Below are 12,087 nucleotides of genomic sequence, written 5' to 3'. Positions count from 1 at the left end.
TTCAGCCTCTCCTAGCCCATACCCCAGAAAAACAAGTTCCGTCTTCTGTGTTTTCCAGAGAAACATGCCTCACTTCCACTCAACCATTGCCTGCTGTGGTCACATCACAGCTCTGAACAGATCTCTCCGGGCAGAGATATCCTTTTCCAGAAGGGAGATGATGCAATGTGTTCTTGACATTTAAAAAAAAGAAGAAAAAAATTGGCATCCATCATGGAGGGACCACACCTGAGGAGAGGCAAGTGGCTGAAAGTATGTGGGCCGAGCCCTGATGAGCAGGCACCGAAGAGCCCAGGCACTGCTCCCTTAGTTGGAGAGGATTTGTAACCGGGTGGATACGGCAACACCTTTAGAGCTGCAAAATGAAGTTTCTTTGGATTTTGGAGTCAGGCATCCATTGCTTAATCCTCCTGCTGCTTTCAGTCTTCTTACTAGCAGGTAGGCCATTTGACCTTTGAACCTCTTGTAATGGGCAGCAATGAGTTTGATCAAGGGGAGAGGGAACCCAAGCAGGTTCCCCTCCTTTAACTTTTTCTGTAATTTAGGGGTACCATGTCTGGGCTGCTAAGACTGGATGACCTTCAGATGACCATTAAAGCTCGGGGAGTTTTCTATATGCCTTTGCTGCCATCTACTGGTCATATGGGATTTTGCAGAACAGAAATAGTATGTCTATCAAGTCTCTAAAAAATCCAAATACCCCTGTTGAGAGGAACTAAGGAGGAACAGCAGCAGGCAAGAATATGCCAGAATATCTAGGCTCTGCTCTCCATGTTTCCTAGGCTCTATGTATTCCTATATACTCTCTTCCCCCCCCCCCCAACTGATGTCAATCTTGTAATAATTAAGTAGAGATAAAGGTTCCTTCCAGTCATCAGAAAAGACTTACATAAATTATTATGGCTTAAGTACGGTCAGCCAGATGTTTAGACCATATTTGACATTTTTATCCACCTATTGAGTCCTTCCCAGGGACCTGGGATAGGCAGTTGTTGTTGTTTGATGGTGCTAAAGGTGTGTCGCAGGATGTAAGCTGTTCCAAGTCAAGCTGCCTTTTTGCAATTGATGGATGGTGATTTAGTCAATGCCTGTGGCGTTCATGTGGTGCTCCAGATATTTTGGGATTGCACCCTAGACACCTGTTACTGTTGGTATTATCTTTGCTTTCTTTTGCCACAGTCATTCTACAAAAGACTTGCAGGTCTTTGTATTTTGTGCGTTTATTTTGCACCCTTGAGTCATTTTTGACTCCGGGTGACTGCTTGGACTAGTCCCTGTAGTTTGTTTGGCAAGATTTTCAGAAGTGTCTCCTTCCTAGAGCTGAGAGATTGATTGGCCTAAGTTTACCCAGCTGGAATAATAATAATAATAATAATAATAATAATAATAATAATAATAATAATAATAATAATAATAATAATAATAATAATTTTATTTCTATACCGCCCTTCTCCCGAAGGACTCAGGGCGGTGTACAGCCTATTTAAAAACACAGAACAAAACAACGATTAAAATTTAAAATCATTAAATAATTAGGCTCCAATTAAAATCCCAAAAATTTAAAATACCCCAATTTAAAATCGTTATGTTGATAGCCCGAATAGAGCCTCAGACCTGACTAGAATTTGTGCTGTTCTCCCAGTTTCTAGCCTGATGTCTTAACCCCCATACCTAACTGGTTAATAACAGAACAGCATAACAGAATTGGAAGGGACCTTGGAGGTCTTCTAGTCCAACCCCCTGCTCAAGCAGGAGACCCTATAAAATTTGAGACAAACGGTTATCCAATCTCTTCTTTAAAATCTCCAGTGATGGAACTTTCACAGCTTCTGAAGGCAAGCCATTCCACTAATTCGTTTTTTTCCTTACTGGGCTTGTTTATATAACAGTGTAATTTGTCTCCATGTCACATGGAGACTGATTTACAGTTCTGGAGATGTTTATCTGGAAGTAAATCCAAGTGAATTCAGCAGTACTCATTTCCAAATAAACAAGCCCAGGACTAAGATAAAGCATAATTCCTTACTTAACCCCATCATGGTTAAGATAAGAATCCTTAGAATTTATTTTAAAACGTGAGCGCATTTCATTTACCCATTTGTTGGTTGGTTGACCCTTAAACATTTTCTTCTTATAGAAAAACCTATGAGACAGCTAAGGGATTGGCTCTAAGTCAACTGATAAAAGTATGTATGTTTATATGGACTTAAGTCTCATTTTACAAAATGGAATGTACTCCCAAGCTACTCCCTATAGGATTCCAGCTTTTAAAGGCTTTTCAGAACTGACCTTGCAAAAAAAAAAAAAGAAGAAGAATCAAAACAGAAACAGAAACAAAACAGCCTGAAAAGAGAGAGAAAGTTATCAGAAAAGTACATAAAATATACATGGCTAGATACACCTGCATAATAAGAAAGGCTGTAACCAGAAGACATATTGGCTTCTGCTTCTCAGCTGTCCAGAGGATGATTTGCTCAGACAAATCCAAGGCTTCCTATTTGTCTACCTCCTCTCTCGTCTCAGTTCAAATCTATGCACTTGATAAAAGGAACAGAGAACAGAGAATAACAGGGTTGGAAGCAGGGCTGGGTTCTACTTACCTTTACTACCGGTTCGCAGCTGGGCTCGCTTAGCTCACGTGCTCTTCTGCACATGTGCAGAAGCATTTTGATGACGTCAGGATTGGTGGGCAGAGCCTCCCGACGGTTTTACTACCGGTTCTATACAACTGGTGTGAACCGGGGGCAACCCATCACTGGTTGGAAGGAACCTCAGAGGTCTTCTAGTCCAATCCTCTGCTTGAGCAGGAGATCCTATACCTGTGATGGCGAACCTATGGCACGATTGCCACAGTTGGCGTGCAGAGTCCTCTCTATGGGCATGCGAGCCGTCATCCAACTCAGCTCCACTGCACATGCATGCGTGCCAGCCAGCTGATTTTTGGGATGTGCAGGGGGCGGGGCACATGCGAGAGATGCACACACATGTGGAGGGGGGTTTGTATACATGCACAGGGGCAGGGCGGAGCGTGGGGGTGGGCGTGCCCCCCCACAGCCCATTTTTTGACCCAGAAGGCTGCAGGTAGGCCTGCTAGACCCAAAATGAGGTATGTGGGGGGGTGCAGCCCACCCACCCCCAGCCTGTTTTTGGGCCCAGGAGGTTGCAGGGAGGCCTGCTAGGCCAAAAACGGGGGGGTGGGGGTTGCATGCACATGCATGAGGGTGGGTCACATGGGGGTTGTGCATACATGCGCAGGAGTACGCGCATTGTATTATGGGTGCCGGCACACATGCACGCTTTCAGCACATGACTAGAAAAAGGTTAGCCATCACTGTCCTATACCATTCCAGACAAAAAAGATGTGGAGCTGTAATGCTAATAGTTTAGGCCTTTTAACAAAAAGTCTGAAAAATAGCCAGACTTCTTCTGTCCTTCAGAAGGTTAAGTTAGATAATGTTGTCAGAAAGAAGAACAATTCTATGTAAGTATAAGTATGAGGTGCTTTTCTTTTCTTAAAAGGGTCTTCAATGGAGCTAAACTCTGTGTGTGCATATAGAAATGAAAAGATTTAGTATCTGAAGTAAACTGCTGGACATTAACCAGACCAGGGGAATGATCCCAGTAGAGATCAGTATAAAATGAGAAGCTGTTGGGCCATTTTTCCATGCTTGGAAGAAGGGTCCTTCATAGTGTCACGATATTTCCTGCTTTTCAGTTGAACCAAAATGATTTAATCTACCCAGGGATGGGCTGCTGGGGGTTCACAGGGATTCGTGAGAACCTCCAGCTAAGATTCTGTGCAGTTCGGAGAGCCCCCAAATCCCACTCCTGGCTGGACCCTCCCACCCCATCCCAGGAGTCTCCACGCGGCCCATTTTGGATGCCGTTAAATGCAGGGCATGCGTGGAAGCTCGGGGAGGGCAAAAAAACGGGCCTACCGGAAGTTCGGAAAGAGAGCCTCCAGAGCCTCTTTTCGCCCTCCCGAAGGCTCAAGGAAAGCCTCTGGAGCCTGGGGAGGGCAAAAACCTCCCCACCATAGTGGGCCACGCCCACTATGGCCACGCCCACCCAGCAACCGGGCAGAGAACCCCTTGCTAAAAGTTTTGAAGCCCACCCCTGGGGCAATATGCTGACTCTGTAAACCGCTTAGAGAGGGTTGTAAAGCACTGTGAAGCGGTATATAAGTGCTATTGCTATTTGATTGCTCTTGGTATTAAGGATATTTTTCCTCTTCTCATTACCAGCTAGAGGTACTAGTGCATCTGCCAGTACGGTGCTGCCCTTCAGGGGGAGCACCTTAATGGTCCCAAGGAACTTCTCTATGGCAACAGAAAAGAGCCATTCAGCCAAAACACCTGCCAGCATCATAAGCATCTCCAATGGAACAAGAGAAGAACTGGCCACAGCCACCATCAAGATTGCTGTTCCTGGAACATCTGACACCACCACAACAACTCCTGGAAACCACAGCAGAATAACTGCTGCTCCACCAAGTAGGTTCCTGGTAGCTGTGTGAGGTTGGCCCAATCCCTCCTATCTTTCCCTAAGGGCCTAAAGATGTGGCTGTGCAAGTCGGCTTGGAGCCTTAGTGGGGGAACAGCACAATGGAGGTGATTGAGTAATAACAGATCCCCCCCCACTCTGCTCCCCCTCCCGCCCTCCCCATGTGTCTTTGGTTCAAATATCTGATTTTAACTTTTTATGTTTTAACTATATGCGTAACTGTAAGCCGCCCAGAGTTACCCTATGGCCGTGATGGCGAACCTATGGCACGGGTGCCACAAGTGGCACACAGAGCCATATCAGTGGGCACGTGAGCGTCGCCGTAGCTCAGCTCCAGCACGCATGTGTGCGCCAGCCGATTTTTGGGCCTTTTGGTCCCACCGGAAGTTGGGAAATGGGCTGTTTCCTGCCTCCAGAGGAAGGGGTGGGGAAGGCCGTTTTCGCCCTCCTCAGGCTCCTAGAAAGCCTCTGGAGCCTGGGGAGGTTGAAAAACAGGCCTACCAGGCCCACCGGGTCATCACATGCTAAAAGCGGGGGGTGGGGGTGGCGCCCGCACACATGCGCAGTGGCGGGGCGCATTGTATTATGGGCGTGGGCACACACGTGGGTGACTTCCCCGCACTCCCCCTTCTTTTGGCACGCAACGGCAAAAAGGTTAGCCATTACTGCCCTATGGTAAGATAGCCGGCCAATAAAATTTATAAATAAATGATAGATAGATAGATAGATAGATAGATAGATAGATAGATAGATAGATGATAGATAGATAGATAGATGATAGAGATAGATAGAGATAGAAAGAAATAGATAGCAATAGATAGCGATAAATAGAGATAGATAAAGATAGAGATAAACCTCTGAAAAGGTTCGCAATCTGAGTGTCCTCCTGGATTCATGGCTGTCTTTAGAAGATCACTTGAAGCCGTAACCAGGGGGGCTTTCGCACAGGTATGCCTGGTGCACCAGTTGCACCCTTTTCTAGACCGGGATGCCCTCGCCACAGTCACTCATGCCCTTGTTACTTCTCAGTTGGAATATTGTAACGCCCTCTACATGGGGCTGCCCTTGGGATGCACCCGAAGGCCTCAGCTAGTCCAGAATGTGGCCGCGCGGGTTGTTACAGGAGCCTCTTGTTACTCCCGTGTAACACCTCTCCTGCGCGAGCTGCACTGGCTGCCGGTGGTCCTCCGGGTTCGTTTCAAGGTCTGGTGCTCACCTATAAAGCCCTACATGGCTTAGATCCGGGGTACTTGCAGGACCATCTTTTGCCATCCTCCCATCGTCCTGTGCGCTCTCACAGAGCGGGCCTCCTCAGGGTGCCGTCAGTCAGACAATGTTGGCTGGCGGCCCCCAGGGGGAGAGCGTTCTCTGTCAGAGCGCCGACCCTCTGGAACGGTTTGCCCACCGGGCTTAGGACAGCCCCCGACCTCCTCTCCTTCTGCCACGAACTGAAGACGTGGCTTTTTCATCAAATGGACTGACCTGTTGAGGGGGGTTTTTACATTGTAATAATTTTAATTGGATTTTAATTTATATTTAATTCATATTGTTGAATTTTTATCTTGTAAGCCGCCCTGAGTCCTTCGGGAGAAGGGCGGTATATAAATTGCAAATAAATAAATAAATAAATAAATAAATAAATAAATAAATAAATAAATAAATGAATGAATGAATGAATGAATGAATGAATGAATGAATGAATGAATTAAAATAAAATAAAGTCAATCAGTCTAGGCCTCAAACAGGGGACATAGCAGAGTAGCTGTGTTCACATCACATGTTGAGCTTGGTTATGATTAGAGAATAACTGAGTTGGAAGGGACCTTGTAGGTCATCTAGTCCAACCCCCCGCCCAAGCAGGAGAACTTACACCACTTCTGACAGATGGCAGTCTAGTCTCTTCTTGAAAGCTTCCAGTGATGAAGCTCCCACAACTTTTGAAGGCAAAGCTGTTCCACTGGTTAATTGTTCTCACTGTCAGAAAGTTTCTCCTTATTTCTAAGTTGAGTCTCTCCTTGATCAGTTTCCATCCATTATTCCTTGTCTGGCCCTCAGGTGCTTTGGAAAATAGCTTGACCCCTTCCTCCCTGTGGCAGCCCCTCAAATATTGGAACAGTGCTATCATGTATCCCCTGGTCCTTCTCTTCACTGGACTAGCCATGCCCGGTTCCTGTAACTGTTCTTCGTATGTTTTAGCCTCCAGTCCCCTAATCTTGGCTAGTCGCTTCTCTCTTTTGCATCATAATGCGGTCTGCAAACTGTCAGGTGTAAACAATTAAGAGCATTTGCTGAGTTCAAAACAAAGAAGAACTTGTCACTGATGGTCAAAGCTAAAATGCTAAAATGTCACTAGATAAGAATCAATAGAATTTGGGGGGGGGCTGGATTTAGGTCTTTTGTGACAATGCAATGACTGGTGACACATTTAACCCCGTCTGCCAGCTCAGCCTCTTCTTTTCCTACACAAACCCAGTTAACTGGTTAGTTTATTGAAATGTTTCTCAACCTTGCAGCATCCCACAGTCTCATGACTGCATTTTATGAAGGTTGACATTTACTCCTGGTTTTTATTTATTTATTTATTTATTAAATTTTTTATACCGCCCTTCTCCCGAAGGACTCAGGGCGGTGAACAGCCAGGGTTAAAATACATACAGTAGGAAAATTAAAATAATTTAAAAAATAATTAAATCAATTTGGCTTCCCAATTTTAAAACCCCTTACCCATAAAATTAATCAATTAAAATCTTAAGGCAGCCCGGCTTGCTGAAAGAAGAAAGTCTTCGGAGCCCGGCGGAAAGTACGGAGGTCCGGGATCAGTCGTATCCCTGGGGGTACCTCATTCCAGAGGGCGGGTGCCCCCACAGAGAAGGCTCGCCCCCTGGAGGTCACCAGTCAACATTGCTTGACCGACGGCACCCTGAGGAGACCCTCTCTGTGGGAGCGTATTGACCGGTGGGAGGTTATCGGTGGCAGAAGGTGGTCTCGTAGATATCCAGGCCCTAAGCCATGGAGCGCTTTAAAGGTGAGAACCAAAACCTTGAAGTGCACCCAGAAGACCACCGAAAGCCAGTGCAGCTTGCGCAGGAGAGGTGTTACATGGGAGCGCCATGTCGCCCCCATAATCACCCACGCGGCTGCATTCTGGACCAGTTGGAGCCTCCGGGTGCTCCTCAAGGGGAGCCCCATGTAGAGAGCATTACAGTAGTCCAGACAGGAAGTAATGAGGGCATGAGTAACCGTGCATAAGGAGTCCCGATCCAGAAAGGGACGCAACTGTCGAATCAGGCGGACCTGATAAAAAGCCACCCTGGCCATGGCTGTCATATGCTCTTCTAAAGACAGCCGTGGGTCCAGGAAGACACCCAAGTTGCGAGCCCTCTCCGTGGGGGCCAGTAACTCACCCCCAATAGCCAGCGATGGCACCAGCTGGCTATATCAGGACACCGGAAGCCACAGCCACTCGGTCTTGGAAGGGTTGAGTCGGAGCCTGTTTCTCCCCATCCAGACCCGCACGGCCTCCAGGCACCGGGACATCACTTCAAGGGCATCATTGGGGTGGTCTGGGGTAGAGATGTACAGCTGAGTGTCATCAGATGGCACTGCACCCCAAAACCATGGATGATCTCACCCAGCGGCTTCACATAAATGTTGAACAGGAGAGGCGAGAGGACTGACCCTTGCGGCACCCCACAAACAAGGTGCCTTGAGGTCGACCTCTGCCCCCTGCCAACACGGACTGCGACCGGTCGGAGAGATAGGAGGAGAACCACCGTAACACGGTGCCTCCCACTCCCAACCCCTCCAGCCGGCGCAGCATGATACCATGGTCGATGGTTTTGGCAAAACCATGTCCATTGGTTTACTTAATGTCTGCCAACATGGGTTGTAAAACTGGATCACATGACCGACCTGATTTACAATCGTCACAAGTTATGACGGGCAGGCTCCATTACAGTTGTAACTCGAGGACTAGCTATATGTATAAATAATGTTGCAGAAAAGGTATGCATTGGGCAAAATTTTATACAGGTCACATTTTGTTCTTACAGTTTCATTGCTGACAACTAACAGCACTCATTCATTAGGCTCAGGTGGTCCCAGCACAGCTGCTGTCAGTACAACAGGAGCCAACATCACCATACCAGGTATGATAGAACTAAAACCAAAAAAATTAGAACTATATTCTTCTACACTCCTCAACCACTTCAGTGCAATCTTCATGTTCATTTTCTGCTAATAGAAATTGTGCTAACAACACAAGATCCAGGAAGGCGACCACTGACGTTTTGGGCCATCATTCTGATCTGCTTAACCTTGTCTGGACTCTTCATTGGAGGATATATTGGGTGCTGTTTCCTCTGGAAAGTAAGTCAGGAGACCCAGCTTTCCTCAGATCAATGGGAGGTTCTTCATGGCTTGATCAGAGCCAGTGTTAAAATTTATGAGACATAAAACAGATAGTAATACAAATTGTCCTTGGTTAATGATGGCAATTGGGGCCAGAAACAATCAACACTAAATGTCACAATCATACAGCACGACGTGACTGTGCTGACTTACCACAACAATTCCAGCTGTTCTGATTGCAACTGTTAGGCGAATTCTGCCCAGTCGTTAGGCACAGCATTACATGATCACCATTTGTGACTTCCTGATGTCTTCCCCATGGATTTTGCTTGTAAGACATTTAGTAGGGAAGCTCACAAATAATGATCACATGACTGTGAGATGTGGCAAACGTCATGATCTCTGAGGGAGATGGGTGGTCCAAAGATGTGATAGATAGATAGATAGATAGATAGATAGATAGATAGATAGATAGATAGATAGATAGATAGATAGATAAGATAGGTAGGTAGGTAGGTAGGTAGGTAGGTAGGTAGGTAGGTAGGCAGGCAGGCAGGCAGGCAGGCAGGCAGGCAGGCAGGCAGGCAGACAGACAGACTATGATTGTGAGCTGGTTTCAAGCACCCAAATCAGTCATGGTTGCCTGTCATAGCACCCCTGCAATCATGAGGACCAACATCCCCATATCTTTGATCAGTCCCAGAATGAATGGCCACTATCTATCTCACTCTTTGTATGCATGGCCTCTAATATTACAGGTTGGGGGATCTGACCAGATAATATTGCCCCAGACCACCTGACCTGCTTTCTCTGGAGCAGATGACAAAAAAGCAATGGTGGTTTAAACAAGCCACAAAACTATTAAGTGAAGCAGGCAGCACGCTTGGAAAAGTGCAAAATTAGGAGCGAGTAACTCCTATTTATTTCAATTTCCCACTCTCCAGAAGTAATCATTAGTTCTGTTAGCAGAGCTAATAACCATTCAGAAATACCATGCATCACTTTGCATATAAAAATGGATATTAGTCATTATTTTTATTATTTAGCAGGAGTACAAAGTCAGACCTTCTCATTACTTTTAGGCTTTGGAGCTCCCAACCACTAGAAGTCAGGCTAATCTTTGTGTTTCCACTGGCAGGCAAATAGCTATAGCAGGGTGTCCACTCAATGGATTTAAATGGCATGGTTTTGTTTTTAACAATATTTCACCTTATACTATACAAATATAGATGTTATAATATAAAACTGACATATTATTTAATTGTGGGACTATCACATGTTGCTAAACTACAACTCCCAGCATTCTTTACTTACAAAGAAGTTGAGTTCTGCAACATTTGGAGATTCAACCCTCTGAGGCGCTTCTGCTTTCATAGGAAATAACTGCCTTAATTGGGTTTATTCTTTGACTTGCAAGCTAGTTTCCCATTATGTTCTGGATCTGAAATTCAACTGTCTCCTTTGCTATCATTTTGCTTTGTTCCAGAAGAATATTTTCTAAGTCGAGCTTCAGTCTTTCCCTGGAATCTTGTTTCCTATTTTGAGCACAGAGACAAAAATATTGAAAAATGAAAGAAACTCTTCTGGCTGATGGAAGTTGAACCCTGATTTTATGATTCATTAAGCTTGTTGAACTATGACAAGGACAATTGTTGGATCTTCAATCCAGATGTTTTCATCATTAAATGTTAACCCCTGGAATAAAAAAAAAATATTAACTCTGTATTTCTTTCACATTACCAAAGTTTGATATAATACCCAGAGTATGAAATGATATGGAATAGTGGCATTACCACAGAAGCATATTTTATCTAGATTGGAGAGGGCAAGGGGGATGGCATTTCCACCACCACACAACTAAAATAAGTTGGTCCTTTTGTACCAAAAAGGTAATTTACATTTTTTGCATTGAAATTACAGGTAGTCCTCGACTTACGATCACAACTGAGCCCAAAACTTCTGTTGTTACGCGAGACATTTGTTAAGTGAGTTTTGCCCCATTTTATGCCCTTTCTTGCCACAGTTGTTAAGTGAATCACTGCAGTTGTTAAGTGAATCTGGCTTTCCCATTGATTTTGCTTGTCAGAAGTTTGCAAAAGATCACATGACTAAATATGAACCAATTGCCAAGCATCAGAATTTTGATCATGCGACCATGGGGATGATTCAATAGTCATAAATGGGAAAAATTGTCACAAGTCACTTTTTTCAGTACTGTTGTAACTTCGAACAATCACTAAACAAATGGTTGTAAGTCAAGGACTTCCTGTACACAAAGAACATCTGAATCTTGAGTAATTTATACATATATAAGAATGTTATGATACATGTAAAGCATGGGATTTCCCCAATTTAACATAAAAAAGGCAACCCCTTAATACCTCATATTATATACACCATCATTTATAAATAAATAAATCTTTTTGAGTCCTCAGTGGTTATATTGTATGCTGCACATGCATGGTTTTATTTGGTTTTATGTATTTTGGATTTAATTTTTTTACCTTATGGAGCTGTTTGAAATTGGGCAGCCTGCAAATTTAATAAAATAAAAAATTAAAATAAATTCTGATACATAAGCCTCCCCCGAGGGGTGAAATGCTCCCAGTTCTGCCCGGATTGGCCGATCCTGTAGCGATGGAGGTGGGTGGTTCGAAGAACTGGTACCAAAAATCCCCGCCCCCCCCATGCCCAGCTGAGCCGCGCAATCATCAGAGGCTTTTAAAAAAAAAATTAAAAGCATTTTTTCTACAACCTCTTCGGATGAAAAAATGCTTTTAAAAGTAAAAAAAAAAAGCCTCTGATGATCGTGCGGCTCAGCTGGGATCATCAGAGGCTTTTAAAAGCATTTTCTACAACCTCTTCAGAGGTTGTAGAAAAAATGGTTTTAAAAGCCTCTGATGATCCCAGCTGAGTTGCCTGATCAGCAGAGGCTTTTTTTCTTTTAAAAGCCTCTGACGATCCATGCTGAGTTGCCTGATTGGCAGAGGCTTTTAAAAGAAAAAAAGCCTCTGCCAATCAGGCAACTCAGCTGGGATCATCAGAGCCTTTTGAAAGCATTTTTTTACAACCTCTTCGCCGAAGAGGTTGTAGAAAAAATGGTTTTAAAAGTTAAAAAAAAAAAATGGCCACACCCAACCAGTCACATTACTCCCCCCCAAGCCACGCCCACAGAACCGGTAGTAACAAATTTTAGATTTCACCACTACCTCCCCCCCTACAATGTTTCTTGAT

At 44.7% G+C, this 12,087-nt stretch overlaps 1 protein-coding gene across 3 annotated transcripts; it reads left to right on the top strand.

The window, feature by feature from the left end:
- Positions 1–247: 247 nt before the first annotated feature.
- LOC148115593 (uncharacterized) lies at positions 248–10,565 on the top strand. Of its 3 annotated transcripts, none has more exons than XM_087888073.1 (5): positions 248–438; positions 4,245–4,493; positions 8,592–8,651; positions 8,747–8,871; positions 10,340–10,565. In XM_087888073.1, exons 1-5 carry the CDS (start codon positions 363–365, stop codon positions 10,352–10,354), a joined length of 525 nt encoding a protein of 174 aa, XP_087744199.1. In that variant the 5' UTR covers positions 248–362; the 3' UTR covers positions 10,355–10,565. The 3 variants fall into 3 exon arrangements, with proteins under 3 accessions (XP_087744199.1, XP_087744198.1, XP_087744197.1); XM_087888072.1 differs by having other exon boundaries at positions 250–438; positions 8,556–8,651; positions 10,343–10,565; XM_087888071.1 differs by having other exon boundaries at positions 255–438; positions 8,556–8,651.
- The last annotated feature ends 1,522 nt before the right edge of the window (positions 10,566–12,087 follow it).

Source organism: Pantherophis guttatus, chromosome 2 (assembly GCF_059756535.1).
Source record: "Pantherophis guttatus breed Tessera chromosome 2, ASM5975653v1, whole genome shotgun sequence".
In the NCBI taxonomy this organism is placed as follows: domain Eukaryota; kingdom Metazoa; phylum Chordata; class Lepidosauria; order Squamata; family Colubridae; genus Pantherophis; species Pantherophis guttatus.
The sequence above is the reverse complement of the archived record's forward strand: the minus strand, read 5'-3'. Positions and strand labels throughout refer to the sequence as shown.